A 20802-nucleotide genomic window follows, 5' to 3' on the forward strand; every position below is an offset into this window, starting at 1 on the left:
CTAGGAGTTCTATTCTATTCTCCCAACTAGGAGTTCCATTCTATTCTATTCTCCCATCTAGGAGTTCCATTCTATTCTATTCTCCCATCTAGGAGTTCCATTCTGTTCTCCCATCTAGGAGTTCCATTCTATTCTATTCTATTCTCCCATCTAGGAGTTCCATTCTATTCTGTTCTCCCATCTAGGAGTTCCATTCTATTTTCCCATCTAGGAGTTCTATTATGTTCTCCCATCTAGGAGTTCCATTCTGTTATATTCTCTCACCTAGGAGTTCCATTCTATTCTATTCACCCATCTAGGAGTTCAATTCTATTCTCCCATCTAGGAGTTCCATTCTATTCTATTCTCTCACCTAGGAGTTCCATTCTATTCTATTCTCCCAACTAGGAGTTCCATTCTGTTCTATTCTTTCAACTAGGAGTTCCATTCTACTCTCCTAACTAGGAGTTCCTATTGCTTTGTTTACAATGCTGAATTTTGATACACACATTAAAGTCGAAGACAGAACATCTACTACCGCAGAGCGTAAACAATCATGTTGGATGATGCTGTGATTGTCTGTGATTGTTTCTCATGTGCACCTGTGTGGGTGTATGTCAGTAGGTACACAATATAATACAACATTACTGTGAATGAAGGCACAATGGTACATCCTTCACATACACACAACACCTGCAGCAACACCTGTAGGCTGTGTGTGTGTGTTTAGGCCGTGTGTGTATACAGTATCTGTCTCTTACCTGTCCCCAGGAGCCAGTGACCCATTGGGCACAGGGTTGGCTGTTACAGGCCTGGATGTTACTGGGCAGAAGGTCCTCATCACAGCGATCCTCTTCTGGACAGGTAACCAGACGTTGCTGCTCCCCTCCCCCACACACCTCAGAGCACTGGGAAACACACGCACACACTTTTAAGGATAACCCTGACTGTGCGTAGTGCTTTTCAGACAGTCTCAAAGCACTTAACATTGCATGAGGGGAACTATGTGGGTAACCCCATATTACACATCAGCTATCACAGTGATGATAACCCCTTATTATACATCAACTATCACAGTGATGATAACCCTTTATTACACATCAACTATCACAGTGATGATAACCCCGTATTACACATCAACTATCACAGTGATGATAACCCTTTATTACACATCAACTATCACAGTGATAACCCCTTATTACACATCAACTATCACAGTGATGATAACCCCTTATTACACATCAACTATCAGTGATAACCCCTTATTACACATCAACTATCACAGTGATAACCCTTTATTACACATCAACTATCACAGTGATGATAACCCCTTATTACACATCAACTATCACAGTGATAACCCCTTATTACACATCAACTATCACAGTGATGATAACCCCTTATTACACATCAACTATCACAGTGAAGATAACCCCTTATTACACATCAACTATCAGTGATGATAACCCCTTATTACACATCAACTATCACAGTGATGATAACCCCTTACTACACATCAACTATCACAGTGATGATAACCCCTTATTATACATCAACTATCACAGTGATAACCCCTTATTACACATCAACTATCACAGTGATGATAACCCCTTATTACACATCAACTATCACAGTGAAGATAACCCCTTATTACACATCAACTATCAGTGATGATAACCCCTTATTACACATCAACTATCACAGTGATAACCCCTTATTAAACATCAACTATCACAGTGAAGATAACCCTTTATTACACATCAACTATCACAGTGATAACCCCTTATTACACATCAACTATCAGTGATAACCCTTTATTACACGTCAACTATCACAGTGAAGATAACCCCTTATTACACATCAACTATCACAGTGATAACCCCTTATTACACATCAACTATCACAGTGATGATAACCCCTTATTACACAACTATCACAGTGAAGATAACCCCTTATTACACATCAACTATCAGTGATGATAACCCCTTATTACACATCAACTATCACAGTGATAACCCTTTATTACATATCAACTATCACAGTGATAACCCCTTATTACACATCAACTATCACAGTGATGATAACCCCTTATTACACAACTATCACAGTGAAGATAACCCCTTATTACACATCAACTATCACAGTGATGATAACCCTTTATTACACATCAACTATCACAGTGATAACCCCTTATTACACATCAACTATCACAGTGATGATAACCCCTTATTACACAACTATCACAGTGATGATAACCCTTTATTACACATCAACTATCACAGTGATAACCCTTTATTACACATCAACTATCACAGTGATAACCCCTTATTACACATCAACTATCACAGTGATGATAACCCCTTATTACACAACTATCACAGTGATGATAACCCTTTATTACACATCAACTATCACAGTGATAACCCTTTATTACACATCAACTATCACAGTGATAACCCCTTATTACACATCAACTATCACAGTGATGATAACCCCTTATTACACATCAACTATCACAGTGATAACCCTTTATTACACGTCAACTATCACAGTGAAGATAACCCCTTATTACACATCAACTATCACAGTGATAACCCCTTATTACACATCACATCAACTATCACAGTGATACCCCTTATTACACATCAACTATCAGTGATAACCCTTTATTACACATCAACTATCACAGTGAAGATAACCCCTTATTACACATCAACTATCACAGTGATAACCCCTTATTACACATCAACTATCAGTGATAACCCTTTATTACACATCAACTATCACAGTGAAGATAACCCCTTATTACACATCAACTATCACAGTGATAACCCCTTATTACACATCAACTATCAGTGATAACCCCTTATTACACATCAACTATCACAGTGAAGATAACCCCTTATTACACATCAACTATCACAGTGATAACCCCTTATTACACATCAACTATCAGTGATAACCCTTTATTACACATCAACTATCACAGTGAAGATAACCCCTTATTACACATCAACTATCACAGTGATGATAACCCTTTATTACACATCAACTATCACAGTGATGATAACCCCTTATTACACAACTATCACAGTGAAGATAACCCCTTATTACACATCAACTATCAGTGATAACCCTTTATTACACATCAACTATCACAGTGATAACCCCTTATTACACATCAACTATCACAGTGATGATAACCCCTTATTACACATCAACTATCACAGTGATGATAACCCCTTATTATACATCAACTATCACAGTGATGATAACCCCTTATTACACATCAACTATCACAGTGAAGATAACCCCTTATTACACATCAACTATCACAGTGATGATAACCCTTTATTACACATCAACTATCACAGTGATAACCCCTTATTACACATCAACTATCACAGTGATGATAACCCCTTATTACACATCAACTATCACAGTGATGATAACCCCTTATTACACATCAACTATCACAGTGATAACCCTTTATTACACGTCAACTATCACAGTGAAGATAACCCCTTATTACACATCAACTATCACAGTGATAACCCCTTATTACACATCAACTATCAGTGATAACCCTTTATTACACGTCAACTATCACAGTGAAGATAACCCCTTATTACACATCAACTATCACAGTGATGATAACCCTTTATTACACATCAACTATCACAGTGAAGATAACCCTTTATTACACATCAACTATCAGTGATAACCCTTTATTACACGTCAACTATCACAGTGAAGATAACCCCTTATTACACATCAACTATCAGTGATAACCCTTTATTACACGTCAACTATCACAGTGAAGATAACCCCTTATTACACATCAACTATCACAGTGATGATAACCCTTTATTACACATCAACTATCACAGTGAAGATAACCCCTTATTACACATCAACTATCACAGTGATAACCCCTTATTACACATCAACTATCACAGTGATAAACCCTTATTACACATCAACTATCACAGTGATGATAACCCCTTATTACACATCAACTATCACAGTGAAGATAACTCACTATATAAAGTCTTGTGTGAATTGAGAACTGTTGACTACATCTCAGTTCTCTCCTCAGGGACCACCAGCCGTTCCAGAGCTACCTGATTCAACTTGTTCATTAACAGTAATAACACCGTCATTTTAACTATATAATATGGCTAACCCCATTATAAAGGGTTCTATATAGCACCAAAAAAGGGTCCCGCTATGGTTACAAGCCATATAACACTTATTTGGTAGTGGCACTATATAGAACACATGTTTTTGTGTTGAGGTCATCAGCAAAGGTCATCAGCAAAGCTTATATTAGCATCTTATTGTATTTTAAATGGGCTGATATCCATTTTATTACACTGCTGGTCAGAATCGGTTTGTTGTGGAAATTTCAAAAGTGTGATGGTGATTTTGTAAAAACATGTATGCAAATATGTTTAAAAGTCCCGTGTAGCTCAGTTGGTAGAGCATGGCGTTTGCAACGCCAGGGTTGTGGGTTCGTTTATCACGGGGGACCAATATGAAAAGAAAAAAGTATGAACTCACTACTGTAAGTCGCTCTGGATAAGAGCGTCTGCTAAATGACTAAAATGTAAATGTAAAATGTAACTCCTTACTACACATCAACTATCACAGTGAGAGGTTAGGCATAATTATGGGTGGTAAGGAGATGAGGATTGGGAGGAAAGGATGTAACTAACCTGTCCCCAGGAAGAAGAGTACCAGTCCAGGCAGGGCTGGGGGTTGCAGGGCATGTGGGCCACCGGCCGGGTAGACACAGCCTGACAGTGGAAGGGCCGCAAAGGCCTCTGGTCCCTGGTGTCAAAGCACTGGATCTCACGCAGGGTCACCCCACCAGCACAGTTCCTGGAACACTGGGGCGAAAGAGGGTGAGAGGGGCGGTGCTTAAACAATTCCGTTATCGTGATAAAAACTGTTGCTTGATACAATACTGACTGATTTATTATTACTAACATTAGTATTCCATTATCATCCCATCCATGACTCATGATACAACATTCCATTATCATCCCATCCCTGACTCATGATACAACATTCCATTATCATCCCATCCCTGACTCATGATACAACAATTCCATTATCATCCCATCCCTGACTCATGATACAACATTCCATTATCATCCCATCCCTGACTCATGATACAACATTCCATTATCTTCCCATCCCTGACTCATGATACAACATTCCATTATCATCCCATCCCTGGTGTGGGGCCTCACCTTGGTCCAGTTCCCTAACCTCCAGGAGGAACAGGGTCGGAGGTAGCAGCGCCGGGCCGGCACGGGCCTCTTGGTCAGGTCACAGGCAGACTCCACTCCCGTGCTGCAGACCACCAGCCTCCAGATGGCCCCCAATCCACAGCTAGTAGAACACTGCAACACAAGGGGAGGCAGTGTAGAGTGAACCATGCATCATTCAATGTCTTGTAATCCACTGTAAGAGTTGCAGCCCATTCAGATACATAGAGATTAGTCACTAAGGACAAAATACTTCCTCATTTACAAACCCAACACAATGGAATACGAGAGACTTGATCTGTTGTGTCTTTCTGTACAGAGTGAATGTGGTTGACTTTGAGAGAGTGCAAGTCATATTTGATTTCACTCTTAAAACACAGGCAGAAAGCAGAGTGCACTGTGTCATGACCTGTTGGAAAAATGGGGCTGATATATTTCCCCGTGGCAATCTGAAAAGGTCAGAGAGCACCCATTCATCATGATAGAAGCGTTGGGTTGTTTATGTAGGAACCTGAGGCCAGAGTTGCAGTATGTCAGCATAATAAAAGAACGGGGGACATTAATAGTGGCACACTGCTGGGCCTTGTTCCTCCCACATTTACACCAGGGAGAATGTGTGGAATGCATAGAGAGTAGTGCAACTCACTGCGCTCCAGTTGCCGGCTCTCCAGAAGGAAGCTGTGGCGACTGGAGTTGAAGCTGGGCTCGGCACTTGGGTTGGCTCTGGTGTCCACCAGGGTGGGGTGGGAGAATGGGTTGGCAGAGTGGGCACGGCTGGCTCAAGGGACTGGGTGAGGGACATGGCTGGCTCAGGGGAATGGATGGGGGGCACGGCTGGCTCAAGGGACTGGGTGGGGGGCATGTCTGGCTCAGGGGACTGGTTGAGGGGCACTGCTGGCTCAAGGGACTGGGTGGGGGGCATGGCTGGCTCAGGGGACTGGTTGAGGGGCACTGCTGGCTCAAGGGACTGGTTGAGGGGCACGGGTTTCGTGCCATCCTGGGGAGTGGTTGTGGTGACATCCACTGGGGGCTGGTATGTGAGGGGAGGGTCCGTGCCCCTGGGTCTCAGCATGGGGGGGATGAGGATCTCATTGTAGTCAATCTCTGACCACCCGTATGGGGAGGGAGCTGGAGGGCCCGCATTGGCCCCTTTAGATGGAGTTGGCCCAGTCGTGGAGGACTGTGCTGCGATGTCTGTCTCTAACTGGGCTGTGGCTGGCTCTGTCTCTGCTAACATGAACGGCGGTGGGTCTCCTTCCAGATGACTGGGAAGTGGGGAGTCACTTCCAGGTGGAGACTGAGGGTCTCCTTCCAGATGACTGGAAGGTGGGGAGTCACTTCCAGGTGGAGACTGAGGGTCTCCTTCCAGATGACTGGGAGGTGGGGAGTCACTTCCAGGTGGAGACTGAGGGTCTCCTTCCAGATGACTGGGAGGTGGGGAGTCACTTCCAGGTGGAGACTGAGGGTCTCCTTCCAGATGACTGGGAGGTGGGGAGTCACTTCCAGGTGGAGACTGAGGGTCTCCTTCCAGATGACTGGGAGATAGGGAGTCACTTCCAGTTGTTGATGTGCTGTGTTTGAGGTTCTCCTGGTTTCCTGAGAGTGAATGGGAAAGAGGCGGGGGAGGAGAGGGTGGAAGACGTGGCTCCTGAGAGACAGGTTGTGAGGTCACTGTGAAGTCACTGTCGGTGACCCTTAAATCGACTTTGCTACCAGCGTTGGACTCAGTTTCAAAGTCCTGCTGATCAAAGTCTGGTTCATCAGGGAAAAAGCCATTGTAATCCTCAGTGGAGTCTGGGGCTGGTGGCTCGTATGGAAGAGAGGTGGTTGTCTCCCATTGGGACAGGGTTGTTGTGAAAAAGCTGTCCTCGTATGTTTCAAACTCAAACACAGGGCCTGGGGAAGGTGGATCCATGGGTGGAACCGGGCTCTCAGTTTCATCTTGGGAGCCAGGGGATTGCAGTCCAATTGCAGCCTCCTGGTGGGAATTGTAGTCCAAACCACCCACTTCTTCTTTCTCCTCTTCTACCATGGTTGTGGGTAAGGTGCCATCTTCATAGTCATGGCTGCCAGGGGCAGTGGTGCTATATTCGATAGCTGTACCAACATGGCCGTCTTCCACGTCAAAATGGCCATAAATGTCAGTGTTTCCATCATCCTCTTCTTCACTCTGGGGCCCATGTGTGTTCTCAGTGGTCCCCATGCTAGTGGACACCGGGCTGGGTGCTGTGCTGAGGTAATGAGGCCAACCAAAATTACCCTTTGTTTCTTTCCATCTTTGTGAAAACCTGGTCTCTAAAACTGGTGCTGAGGGTGTGGTGGAAACAGGTAGAAAATAGTCCTCTGAAAGGAGAACATCCTCCTCCTCGCTCTCTACTTCATTGGGTTTCTCAGTCTGTGGTTTGCCATCAACCTCTGCATTGCCCAGGTTATGTGGTTCCTCATCTTCCCTAATGAAAGGAGTCGTCTTAGAAGTGGTAGAAATGGGTGAGGTAGCTGCTGTAGTTTCTCTGTAAACATGTTCTTCTGCACTAGAGCTGAGCTTAGTCTCCTTTTGTGGATCTAGTCCAAGATCATCCCCCAAGTCTTCACCATTGTTCCCCACGCCAAAGTCATAGGAAATGTCCTCGTGGAATTTGATGAAGTTGTAGTCGTAGTAAAAATCGTCCACCGGTACATTGTTTTTGGCTGACTTGTCAGTAGTCTTGTCAATGTGATTCGGCTGGGGGATGATGTTATTCAGATCGTTAGGGGCCCTTGGCTGAGCTCTAGTCGTACTGTGTTTGGGCAGGGGGTTGGCATCAGGGATGGAGTTGATTTCGTTGATTTCCTTGCTGGACGAGCCACTGCCAGACCAGTCGTTACTGCCACCGAAGACGTCTATGATCTGAGGACAGTCCTGGAGGTAGCATGGAGTAAGGGAACTGGGCTTCTTTCGGGGGTCACAGTCCACCCCTGTGTTTCTGGAACAGACAACCTTTCGGCTCCGCACACCACCGCCACACGTCAATGAGCACTATGGGAGAAGCAGAGGAGGGTCAGATTAGGACAGATTGGTAACTGATCGATAACACAGCTTTATATATACAACAGCTAAACACCAGTTATAGTGCCAACTTTATAAACAACATGGTTCTGTACACCTACTCTTCCATTTTTTTATTTAACCTTTATTTAAACTTTTTTTTATTTAAGAAAAAATTCTTATTTACAATGACGGCCTACCCCGGCCAAACCCGGACGACGCTGGGCCAATTGTGCGCCGCCCTATGGGGCTTCCACAAAATCTTTCCCATGCCTACTCCACTCAAATATTGTGGAAACGGAGTAAAACTAGCCTCTATGTTTCAACTTGTACTCCCAGTGCAGAAAAATCTGCATTTTCCAGGCTCTTTCATGCTTTCCACATTAAACAAGCCGAGACCAGATGTTCCTTCCTTCCTTAGCCTCTCCCATCTCTGTGTGAGTCACTGCTGGAGCCAGATCACATTCCCCTGAATGGTCTCCTCACCTCTGACCAGTTGCCGGTGGACCAGTCCGCGGGGCAGGGGACATGAGTGTTACAGGGTGCCGCTGACTCAGGCCTGGGCATGTGGTGACATTCAGAGGGCTGCAGGGCTCTGTTCTCCTCCAGACCCACGGCCTGGATGCATAGCACCGTCCTCTTGGCCAAGCCCTTCTCACCGCACGTGGCCGAGCATTTCTGCCACTCACCCACCCACCATCTGAATGGAATGGCCAAGGAGAAAGACAGACAGAAAGTGTAATGTGTGTGTGTGTTTATGCTTAGTGCATGTATGAGAGGGTGTGTTCCTTCTAGTGTATTTATGAACGCATGTATGATTTGTTTGTGTGTGCATGTACGTATGTGTGTGTGTGTATTTTAGAGCATGCGAGCCCTACAGTGGGTCTTGTCCCAGTAGAAATCTGGTCCTGGGGGAAAACTCACATGGCTGGGCAAAGCTCCTCGTTGCAGCTGGCTCGTTTATCGTCAGGACGGGTCGTTGGGTCACAGTAGCCCTCTTCCACTATCCCAGAGGTCCTCTCCACACAGTGAACAATCTGTCGCTGGACACCTGGAATTCCAGTGGGATATATAGGAACAGCTGTTAGAAATGATACACACCCACACACAGAAAGACCCACACAGATTCTAACACACGTATACACGCAGTAACAGAGACAGACAGACAGACAGACAGACAGACATGTATACTTCATGTACACACACACACACACACACACACACACATCTAAAACGCAGACACACACCAAAGTACCCAGACATATCCTTGGACAAGCATCAAGCAGCAGGCATCAGAACAGAAACTTCCACAGGCATGAACACAAGTCCAATGTTTCTACAGTTTAAGATAAACGACTGATTAATTGCTTTCAATGCAGATTCCTACAGCAAATGCTGGTCTGTCAACGTTGTTGCAGTGAACACATCTATATCCAGTAATTAATAGACCGTAGACTGGGATCTGGAATGATCTGCAGGCATTGTGGGTTGTCAAATTACCAATGCAATTAAATTCTGGAAACATGGATAATTATTAAAAGACTGAATATAAATGAATGTTAGGCTAATACATGATACTGTTATTCATTATATAACGTGTCTTCCTTAATGATGAATTATAGATATTACTCTACATTTTATACCCAGCAATATAGGGGTCTTGAGATTTTGCAAAGGGGTTCCTGTAAGTCAATGTTTACAGTAGTTCAAAACACAAAGAACTCTGAAATCCATTGGAGACACATTCCTAATTATTCTCATAAACTTCTGTCTAGCAAGCTGGGACTTGTCTGAATGTAAAACAGAAACTTTATTATCCAGCTTCATCTTCTGCTCGGCTCACAGCTCCCCGAGATAACATCCCTCACATCTCACACCTCATAGCCAGAACAAGCCTAAAATCTAGGAAGCAGCTGTGGTGAGAGTTGTGTTTGTGAGACAGCCCTGGACAAGACAAGAAGGAAACCCCTTGAGGCGGCGAGACAGATGTATCTGTTCCTCTCATCTTTCTCCCCGTCATTACCCTCTACTCCTCCTCAGGGCTTCCAACCCATCTGAGCAGGGGCCAACCTCTCACCTCCACCGGTCCTTCCTGCATGGGCCAATGAGACGGCTTTGTCTGCTAGCTGACTTACACCTTGATTGACAAACCCTGGGAGAGGGAGGGGGAGGCACGGCAACCCTTGGGAGAGGGAGGAACGGCAACCCTTGGGAGAGGGAGGGGGAGGCACGGCAACCCTTGGGAGAGGGAGGGGGAGGCACGGCAACCCTTGGGAGAGGGAGGGGGAGGCACGGCAACCCTTGGGAGAGGGAGGGGGAGGCACGGCAACCCTTGGGAGAGGGAGGGGGAGGCACGGCAACCCTTGGGAGAGGGAGGGGGAGGCACGGCAACCCTTGGGAGAGGGAGGGGGAGGCACGGCAACCCTTGGGAGAGGGAGGGGGAGGCACGGCAACCCTTGGGAGAGGGAGGGGGAGGCACGGCAACCCTTGGGAGAGGGAGGGGGAGGCACATCTTGTCCGCTGGTTAAAGAATACCGTTCAGTCTGTCGAACCAGTAGAAAGGGATGAAGGGATGGAGTGAGGGGAAAGGGGGACAGGTAAGGGGGGAAGAGGGAGGAAATGACATCAGATAAGGGACTGGGAAAAGGGAAGTATCAGTGGGATCTGCTATCAGAGACGTAGATTAGAGGGATGCTCAGGAGCATGTCTGATGTATTGGTTAAACCACGGGTCCCTCACATAATGTATTCTGCAGAATGAGGCTCACATCATTTTGCTCACAGCAGTATCTTGATAAAAGAGGTGTATATCTAAAGTATAGCTGTTACACTCCTACACGGCTTGAATAGAACGGGACAGAACCCCTGGGCTTTCCTGGGAAAGTCATAACATTAAACTGAACGGTGGGAACCAGTCATTTTATACCCAGAACTCACCAGGTGTAATGTACTTCAACTTGTGAATACTGCATAGGATTATATTGTATGATAGGAAATGAAACATTCAGTGACAGCTATGGTAAACTATCATGTTCTGATATGATAAACACAGAGCAATGTCAATCTCTATCTCAGATCTACTCCACAATAATGAGGGAAAGAGATTGGGAACTACTTATCCAGACAGTCAAAACTACTCTTTCCATGACATACACTGACCAGGTGAATCCAGGTGAAAGCTATGATCCCGTATTGATGTCACTTGTTAAAACCACTTCAATCAGTGCAGATGAAGGGGAGGAGACAGGTTAAAGGATTTTAAGCCTTGAGACAATTGAGACATGGATTACGTACGTGTGCCATTGAGGGTGAATGGGCAAGACAAAATATTTAAGTGCCTTTGAACGGGGTATGGTAGTAAGTGCCAGGCATAATGCATTCACAAACCAGAGGAGAGTCAGAGAGTACTGTATACAAGCAGACTTCAGTCCAACTACAGGAGGAGGCGTGTCATCAGCCGCCTACATAGAAATACCAAGAATTCACCACGGCTCAGTATTCCAAAGAAGAAAGTCATTATGTCAGCATGGTTATAACAGAGGACAGAGATGTATCAGAATAATGAAATCACATTTATATAGAAAATATAATTGACTTAGTCAAAGATACACTTTAGTGGAGGCATTCAGCTACAGTTATTGTAATTGCTTTTTTGCCCTTGTCATAATGAAAAACAGCATGGAATGTGGGGTCGTTATTAGTTGAATTAAATCGATTTGTTAGTTTTGTGATGATAAAAGGAAGATCTAAATTCCTATATACAGGGGTATAGAGAGGGGTATAGAGAGGGGTATAGAGGGGGGTATAGAGAGGGGTATAGAGAGGGGCATAGAGAGGGGCATAGAGAGGGGCATAGAGAGGGGGTATAGAGGGGTATAGAGGGGTATAGAGAGGGGTATAGAGAGGGGTATAGAGAGGGGTATAGAGAGGGGTATAGAGAGGGGCATAGAGAGGGGTATAGAGAGGGGTATAGAGAGGGGCATAGAGAGGGGCATAGAGAGGGGCATAGAGAGGGGTATAGAGAGGGGCATAGAGAGGGGCATAGAGAGGGGCATAGAGAGGGGTATAGAGAGGGGTATAGAGAGGGGTATAGAGAGGGGCATAGAGAGGGGCATAGAGAGGGGCATAGAGAGGGGCATAGAGAGGGGTATAGAGAGGGGTATAGAGAGGGGTATAGAGGGGCATAGAGAGGGGCATAGAGAGGGGTATAGAGAGGGGCATAGAGGGGTATAGAGAGGGGCATAGAGAGGGGTATAGAGAGGGGTATAGAGAGGGGGTATAGAGAGGGGCATAGAGAGGGGTATAGAGAGGGGCATAGAGAGGGGTATAGAGAGGGGCATAGAGAGGGGCATAGAGAGGGGTATAGAGAGGGGCATAGAGGGGTATAGAGAGGGGCATAGAGGGGGTATAGAGAGGGGCATAGAGAGGGGCATAGAGAGGGGCATAGAGAGGGGTATAGAGAGGGGTATAGAGAGGGGTATAGAGAGGGGGTATAGAGAGGGGCATAGAGAGGGGCATAGAGGGGGTATAGAGAGGGGCATAGAGAGGGGTATAGAGAGGGGTATAGAGAGGGGTATAGAGAGGGGCATAGAGAGGGGTATAGAAAGGGGTATAGAGAGGGGCATAGAGAGGGGTATAGAGAGGGGCATAGAGAGGGGCATAGAGAGGGGTATAGAGAGGGGCATAGAGGGGTATAGAGAGGGGCATAGAGGGGTATAGAGAGGGGCATAGAGAGGGGCATAGAGAGGGGCATAGAGAGGGGTATAGAGAGGGGTATAGAGAGGGGTATAGAGAGGGGTATAGAGAGGGGTATAGAGAGGGGCATAGAGAGGGGTATAGAGAGGGGTATAGAGAGGGGCATAGAGAGGGGTATAGAGAGGGGCATAGAGAGGGGCATAGAGAGGGGTATAGAGAGGGGTATAGAGAGGGGCATAGAGAGGGGTATAGAGAGGGGTATAGAGAGGGGTATAGAGAGGGGTATAGAGAGGGGCATAGAGGGGTATAGAGAGGGGTATAGAGGGGTATAGAGGGGTATAGAGAGGGGCATAGAGAGGGGTATAGAGAGGGGTATAGAGAGGGGTATAGAGAGGGGTATAGAGAGGGGCATAGAGAGGGGTATAGAGAGGGGTATAGAGAGGGGCATAGAGAGGGGCATAGAGAGGGGTATAGAGAGGGGTATAGAGAGGGGTATAGAGAGGGGTATAGAGAGGGGTATAGAGAGGGGCACTGTGTTGAGCATTGGATGATAAAGTAAAGAAATAAGTTAGTCTGTGTAGTGAAATGGAAGGAAACTACTTAACATTCTTCAGGCAAGAAGAATGATACCAGCACGCACCCATAAAATAACCTGCATTTGTGAAATTCAAAATCGAGCCTCCATTCTCCAGAAGGCTCAATTTGAAAACCCACTTATAGTTAAATCGCAGTACTCCTATGAGTACCTGCTAAAGAGACAGGCTCTTAGCCATTGAGATTTTTTCATAGAATTTGAAGACTGTATAGAGAAGCAAGACCATCTGTGCTCAAATTACGACCTCAGATGGCATAAAACTGAATTAAATCGCACAAGCGTCTCATTTAATACAGGAGGCCTGCAGTATGAAAATGTATGCACTCACTAACTGTAAGTCGCTCTGGATAAGAGCGTCTGCTAAATGACTAAAATGTCAAATGTAATAAAAACATGGTGCCTGAGCAGATGTCAACATATCGGAATTTGGTGCAGCTTGTTACCAGGGTAGGCCTCATCTTGCATTAATCTATACTGCTAAATGGTCTCTCCAATCCCATGATTTCCATTGGGATGCTAATTGTCCACATGTTGCCATCCATGGCAGAAGATTCATTATAAACAACTAGTCATTTATTGTGATAGGGAAAAGAAATGACAAACTGAAATTCTGATAAGTATTCAGAAGAGGTTTTTCGCTAACGTCCCCACTTTGCATTCATTACATGTACTTAGGTTTTGAGCTTAAACTCATTTAATAAACAAAACAAAGTGTCGTTCCACAAAGTCTAATTTGTAATTATCTTTGGGAATTTGGCCGCATCATGCCCGTCTTCAATCATTGTAATGAATGACACATGCACTCAGAGGCATACAGATGCCACGACTGGCATGAGTTATTCGAATTTAACACGTTCAGAATCCGAAGTTGTCATCTCATCTCCGAATTCTAAAACTGGACTGCACATCCGCAGCCTGGCAGACAGTGAATCGCAACGCTGTGGTCAATACCAAATAAGTCATTAGCTGCTCCTCTAGACCAATCAAAAGTTGAGAACCAGTGAGGTAAGATTGAGGTAATTTCAGATCTCATTTTGGCCCCTTTTTTAAAATCTGGGATCCAACGCTGTAGGTGTTGGCTTAAACACAGCATATACAGGCATGCACAGTAGAGAACCACACATTACATAAGCCACAACTAATGATAATGAACAATTAGTATTTCCTCCAGGGTAGGATTATGAAGGTTTATACTTGGAGTATTGGCAAAAGTCCCATATAAACACTGGGCCTATTGAGACCGCCCTAGACACACTGGGCAGAAACCCATTTTCTATGAGAAAGATCAGATGAATACTAGCAGCATGAAGAGGATCCTAAGCAATCAACACTGAGAACATCTAAACAGTGGGGAGCTTCAGTAGTTCTGTTGTCTTCACACTGCTTTACATGCTCGACAACTGTGAAGATTTTCACGAGTTCAATATCCTGACTACAAGGTGCTGTTCTTTCTAAGCCCTCATGCAGAGTACCAAGTAACTTAGGCAACCTCATGTAAAGTGTTGGTCCCATGTTTCATGAGCTGAAATACAAGTTCCCAGAACTGTTCAATCTGTACAAAAAGCTTATTTCTCTGACATCTTGTGCACAAATTTGTTTACATTCATTTTAGTGAACGTTTCTCCAAGATAATCCATCCACCTGACAGGTGTGGCATATCAAGAAGCTCTTTAAACAGCATGATCATTACACAGGTGCACCTTGTGCTGGGGACAATGAAAGGCCACTAAAATGTGCAGTTTTTTTTACACAACACAATGCCACAGATGTCTCAAGTTTTGAGGGAGCGTGCAGTTGGCATGCTGACTTCCGGAATGTCCACCAGAGCTGTTGCCAGATAATTGAATGTTCATTTCCCTACCATAAGTCTGCCTCCAACGTCGTTTTAGAGAATTTGGCAGCATGTCCAACCGGCCTCACAACTGCAGACCACGTGTAACCACGCCAGCCCAGGACCTCCACATCCTGCTTCTTCACCTGCGGGATCGTCTGAGACCAGCCACCCGGAAAGCTGATTAAACCGAGGAGTATTTCTGTCTGTAATAAAGCCCTTTTGTGGGGGAAAAATGTATTCTGATTGGCTGGGCCTGGCTCCCCAGTGGGTAGGCCTGGCTCCCAGGTGGGTGGAGTCATGCAGTCATGTGAAATCCATAGATTAGGGCCTAATTTATTTATTTAAATTGACTGATTTCCTTATATGAACTGTAAGTCAGTAAAATAGTTGAAATTGTTGCATGTTGCGTTTATATTATTGTTCAGTATAGAAAAGGTCAGGTCTGATTCAGAGTGATCAAGACAACTCTCTGGTCTGCTCTTCCTATTTAGTAAACATGATCATGCCAAGAGTCTTGGTTTTTACTCAACAAGTAATTGCAGCGAATTGAAAAGGAAAGAATAAACAGTGCATCCGCCTTGACAATGTCAGATGGGGAAATATAGCTGCACAGATAATTAAATGAAATCTAAAATAAAAGCATTTTGTGAACTAACACTCACACTTGACTTTCTCCCCCTTAGTAGCTCTGACTTTACTGAAAGCCACTTTATTGAGGGAAAATGTACTTACTGTGACTGTGATATGTGGTTGTCCCACCTAGGGCTGTTGCGGTGACCGTACTACCGCCACACCGGCGGCCACGAGTCATGAAGGCAGTCAAATTCCACGTGACCATTTAGTCACGGTAATTAGGCTTCTCCAAGCTCTGATGCTGGTCATTAGTAGCCTACCAAACTTGCAAAATCAAAACAATTTTCACACATATATTATTTAGTATATGTAAAGACAAGCTTAAATCAAGAATAGTCTGATGGGTGACAATATTAGCCTATCATTTGTGAATGATATATTATCACTTGTGAATGATGCTCAGCATAATTAACAAAGCCTTTTTTTGGGGCGACGTTTTTGAGTCATAGTCGCACACCTCATGTAGCCTAGCCCATAGGCCTATGTTTTTTAATAAGGTTTGTATCACAACTAAAGTGGCCAAATAACTTCTTAAAATTAAGCACATTAATCCACCTCACAAGGGCATTGCTGCGCTTATAATGTGAAGAAATAGCCTAATAGTTTATCAACATTTAAACTAAACGTTCTGATCTGTTGCGTCAGCCACATTGCTAAAATAAAGTTTTTGAGATGCTAGCGGTTGTATTAATTTGGGATCTATCGCATCCCACAAATGTCCCAGACTATGTTTGGAATATTTATTTCGCACACAGAATAGAATAGGTTGTCCTCTGTACTATGTGGGATAGTAGATTGACATTGGCTAGTGCTTTTGCTGTTCGTTAGGCCTACTCATCTGATTGGCTGATGAAAAGTAAATGTGGACAGTTCTTCCAATATCTTCAATATGCACCTCGGAATTGGATAAGGACGTGCGCAGTTGCGTCCCCAAGGTGTCTGTCTTCACTTGTAGCCTGTGAGAAAGACCTGATATGTGATGGAGCGCGCAGCACTCAGGGAGAAGGACACAACGGCCACTGGCCGCAAACGGCATGGATTTTTTAGGGTGCATTATGGCCACACAATAGGGATGCCGCCGTGAAACTCTAGGCATTATCAAGTGCTTGTCAAATTGTGAATGAGTGACTGATGTAGTGTGTACAGCCTGCGCAAAAACCATAGCAGAGCACATGCCTTTCAAGCAACATTTTTCAAATCATTAGGAGTTGCATCATGCAGCCTTACAATGTATTAAAATTCTAAACATATAGCCCAACGTTTGTAGAACAACTAAAGTTACATTAATAACTCTAAATTAAGGAATACCTATTTATTTGTTAACCGCTCAACACAGAATAGACGCATGTGCGCACTCCCTCAAATCGTTTGGATAAATATCCTTTCTATTTTATTCACCTTTGTTCAATTGTATTCTTCATACTATAAAATGCCGCCACAGAATTCTAAGCAAGTCATGTCTGCTAAATGATATAGTGTAGCCCACAGCCATTTGGGATGGCCAGATCAGGACCTAACATACAGACAACTCAGAGTATGCTATTCTGTTCTTCTGAAATACACTACATTTTCTTCATATCATGCTTCTTTAGACCTGTCTAAAATAAATAATGGTGTAGACTATATTATATGGATTTATTAGACTTTTTTAAATGTAGATATTCCAAAGGTCTGCATCAGTGTGTGGAAGCAAGGAGATGCTAAATGTGTTTAACACTGGAGACACTGAAAGGACATTGACTGTTAACTCTAAGTGGATGGGACAGCCCTACTGGAACTCATTAATATGACAATCGTGAGAGCTTCCAAGAAGAGACTGAAAATATAGAGAGGCTCAAACCAAGGACAGATGTCAGACCTTATTTTGGACCAGTATCTTACAGCTGGAAAACAATCCTGCAGCAACAGGAAATGTGAATTATTGTGTGGATTATAATTAAACGGAAATGTTTGTAGGTAAATTTTGTTTGATAGGGCAAATCAAGTCAGAAATGTTAAAGTGGAAATTACAAACTTTAGAATAATTTATTTCCTTCTTAATGTGTTTGAGCCAATCAGTTGTGTTGTGACAAGGTAGGGGTGGTATACAGAAGATAGCCCTATTTGGTAAAAAACCAAGTCCATATTATGGCAAGAACAGCTCAAATAAGCAAAGAGAAACGACAGTCCATCATTACTTTAAGACATGAAGGTCAGTGAATACGTAACATTTCAAGAACTTTGAACATTTCTTCAAGTGCAGTCGCAAAAACCATCAAGCGCTATGATGAAACTGGCTCTCATGAGGACCGCCACAGGAATGGAAGACCCAGAGTTACCTCTGCTGCAGAGGATAAGTTCATTAGAGTTACCAGCCTAAGAAATTGCAGCCCAAATAAATGCTTCACAGAGTTAAAGTAACAGACACATCTCAACATCAACTGTGCCAGAGGAGACTGTGTGAATCTGGCCTTCATGAATTGCTGCAAAGAAACCACTACTAAAGGACACCAATAATAAGAAGAGACTTGCTTGGGCCAAGAAACACGAGCAATGGACATTAGACCGGTGGAAATTTGTCCTTTGGTCTGGAGTCCAAATTTGAGATAGTTGGTTCCAACCGCCGTGTCTTTGTGAGACGCAGAGTAGGTGAACGGATGATCTCCGCATGTGTGGTTCTCATCGTGAAGCATGGAGGAGGAGGTGTGATGGTGTGGGGGTGCTTTGGTGGTGACACTGTCAATGATTTATTTAGAATTCAAGGCACACTTAACCAGCATGGCTACGACAGCATTCTGCAGCAATATGCCATCCCATCTGGTTTGCGCTTAGTGGGACTATCATTTGTTTTTCAACAGGACAATGATCCAACACACCTCCAGGCTGTGTAAGGGCTATTTGATGGAGTACTGCATCAGATGACCTGGTCTCCACAATCATCCGACCTCAACCCAATTGAGATGGTTTGGGATGAGTTGGACCGCAGAGTGAAGGAAAAGCTGCCAACAAGTGCTCAGCATATGTGGGAACTCCTTCAAGACTGTTAGAAAAGCATTTCAGGTGAAGCTGGTTGAGAGAATGCCAAGAGTGTGCAAAGCCGTCATCAAGGCAAAGGGTGTATGACTTACTTAAATGGCTCGAAACCTTAATATTATATTTGTTATTATAACCGCGATTGATAATAGACAGTACTGTGCAGCCGTCTTCATCGACCTGGCCAAGGCTTTCGACTCTGTCAACCACCGCATTCTTATTGGCAGACTAAATAGCCTTGGTTTCTCAAATGACTGCCTCGCCTGGTTCACCAACTACTTCTCAGATAGAGTTCAGTGTGTCAAATCGGAGGGCCTGTTGTCTGGACCTACGGCAGTCTCTATGGGGGTGCCACAGGGTTAAATTCTTGGGCCGACACTTTTCTCCGTGTATATCAATGATGTCGCTCTTGCTGCTGGTGACTCTCAGATCCACCTCTACGCAGACGACACCATTTTGTATACATCTGGCCCTTCATTGGACACTGTGTTAACAAACCTCCAAACGAGCTTCAATGCCATACAACAATCCTTCAGTAGCCTCCAACTGCTCTTAAACACTAGTAAAACTAAATGCATGCTTTTCAATCGAACGCTGCTGGCACCCGCCCACCCGACTAGAATCACCACTCTCGACGGGTCTGACCTAGAGTATGTGGACAACTACAAATACCTAGGTGTCTGGTTAGACTGTAAACTCAACTTCCAGACTCACATAAAGAATCTCCAATCCAAAGTTAAATCTAGAATCGGCTTCCTATTTCGCAACAAAGCCTCCTTCACTCATGCTGCCAAACATGCCCTCGTAAAACTGACTATCCTACCGATCCTTGACTTTGGCGATGTCATTTACAAAATAGCCTCCAACACTCTACTCAGCAAATTGGATGTAGTCTATCACAGTGCCATCCGTTTTGTCTCCAAAGCCCCATACACTACCCACCACTGTGACCTGTACGCTCTTGTTGGCTGGTCCTCACTACATGTTCGTCGTCAAACCCACTGGCTCCAGGCCATCTATAAATCACTGCTAGGCAAATCCCCGCCTTATCTTAGCTCATTGGTCACCATAGCAGCACCCACCCGTAGTCTGCGCTCCAGCAGGTATATCTCACTGGTCATTCCCAAAGCCAACACCTCCTTTGGCCGCCATTCCTTCCAGTTCTCTGCTGCCAATGACTGGAACGAATTGCAAAAATCTCTGAAGCTGGAGACTCTTATCTCCCTCAATAACTTTAAGCATCAGTTGTCAGAGCACCTTACCGATCACTGCACCTGTACACAGCCCATCTGAAATTAGCCCACCCAACTACCTCATCCCTATAATGTTATTTATTTTGCTATTTTGCACCCCAGTATCTCTATTTGCACATCATCTCTTGCACATCTAGCATTCCAGTGTTAATACTATTGTAATTATTTTGCACTATAGCCTATTTATTGCCTTACCTCCATAACTTGCTACATTTGCACACACTGTATATATATTTTCTGTTGTATTTTTGACTTTATGTTTTTTACCCCATATGTAACTCTGTGTTGTTTTTATTGCACTGCTTTGCTTTATCTTGGCCAGGTCGCAGTTGTAAATGAGAACCTGTTCTCAACTGGCTTACCTGGTTAAATAAAAAAAAATAAAAAAATTAATGACTTGGAGAAGATCTGCAAAGAGGAGTGGGACAAAATCCTTCCTGAGATGTGTGCAAACCTGGTGGCCAACTACAAGAAACATCTGACCTCTGTGATTGCCAACAA

At 44.3% G+C, this 20802-nt stretch overlaps 1 protein-coding gene across 1 annotated transcript in view; it reads right to left on the minus strand.

The window, feature by feature from the left end:
* Positions 1-533: 533 nt before the first annotated feature.
* The window catches only part of LOC121548163 (A disintegrin and metalloproteinase with thrombospondin motifs 7), a 94915-nt gene continuing 74646 nt past the window's right edge, over positions 534-20802 (minus strand). The window contains exons 17-23 of the mRNA XM_045209949.1: positions 9205-9331; positions 8767-8980; positions 5902-8271; positions 5238-5390; positions 4698-4871; positions 741-887; positions 534-581 (exon numbers count right to left, since the gene is read on the minus strand). Of these exons, the coding sequence (XP_045065884.1) occupies positions 534-581; positions 741-887; positions 4698-4871; positions 5238-5390; positions 5902-8271; positions 8767-8980; positions 9205-9331 (3233 nt within the window). The remainder of the gene's footprint in view (positions 582-740; positions 888-4697; positions 4872-5237; positions 5391-5901; positions 8272-8766; positions 8981-9204; positions 9332-20802) is intronic.

The sequence above is a fragment of the Coregonus clupeaformis genome, chromosome 32 (genome assembly GCF_020615455.1).
Source record: "Coregonus clupeaformis isolate EN_2021a chromosome 32, ASM2061545v1, whole genome shotgun sequence".
NCBI lineage: Eukaryota > Metazoa > Chordata > Actinopteri > Salmoniformes > Salmonidae > Coregonus > Coregonus clupeaformis.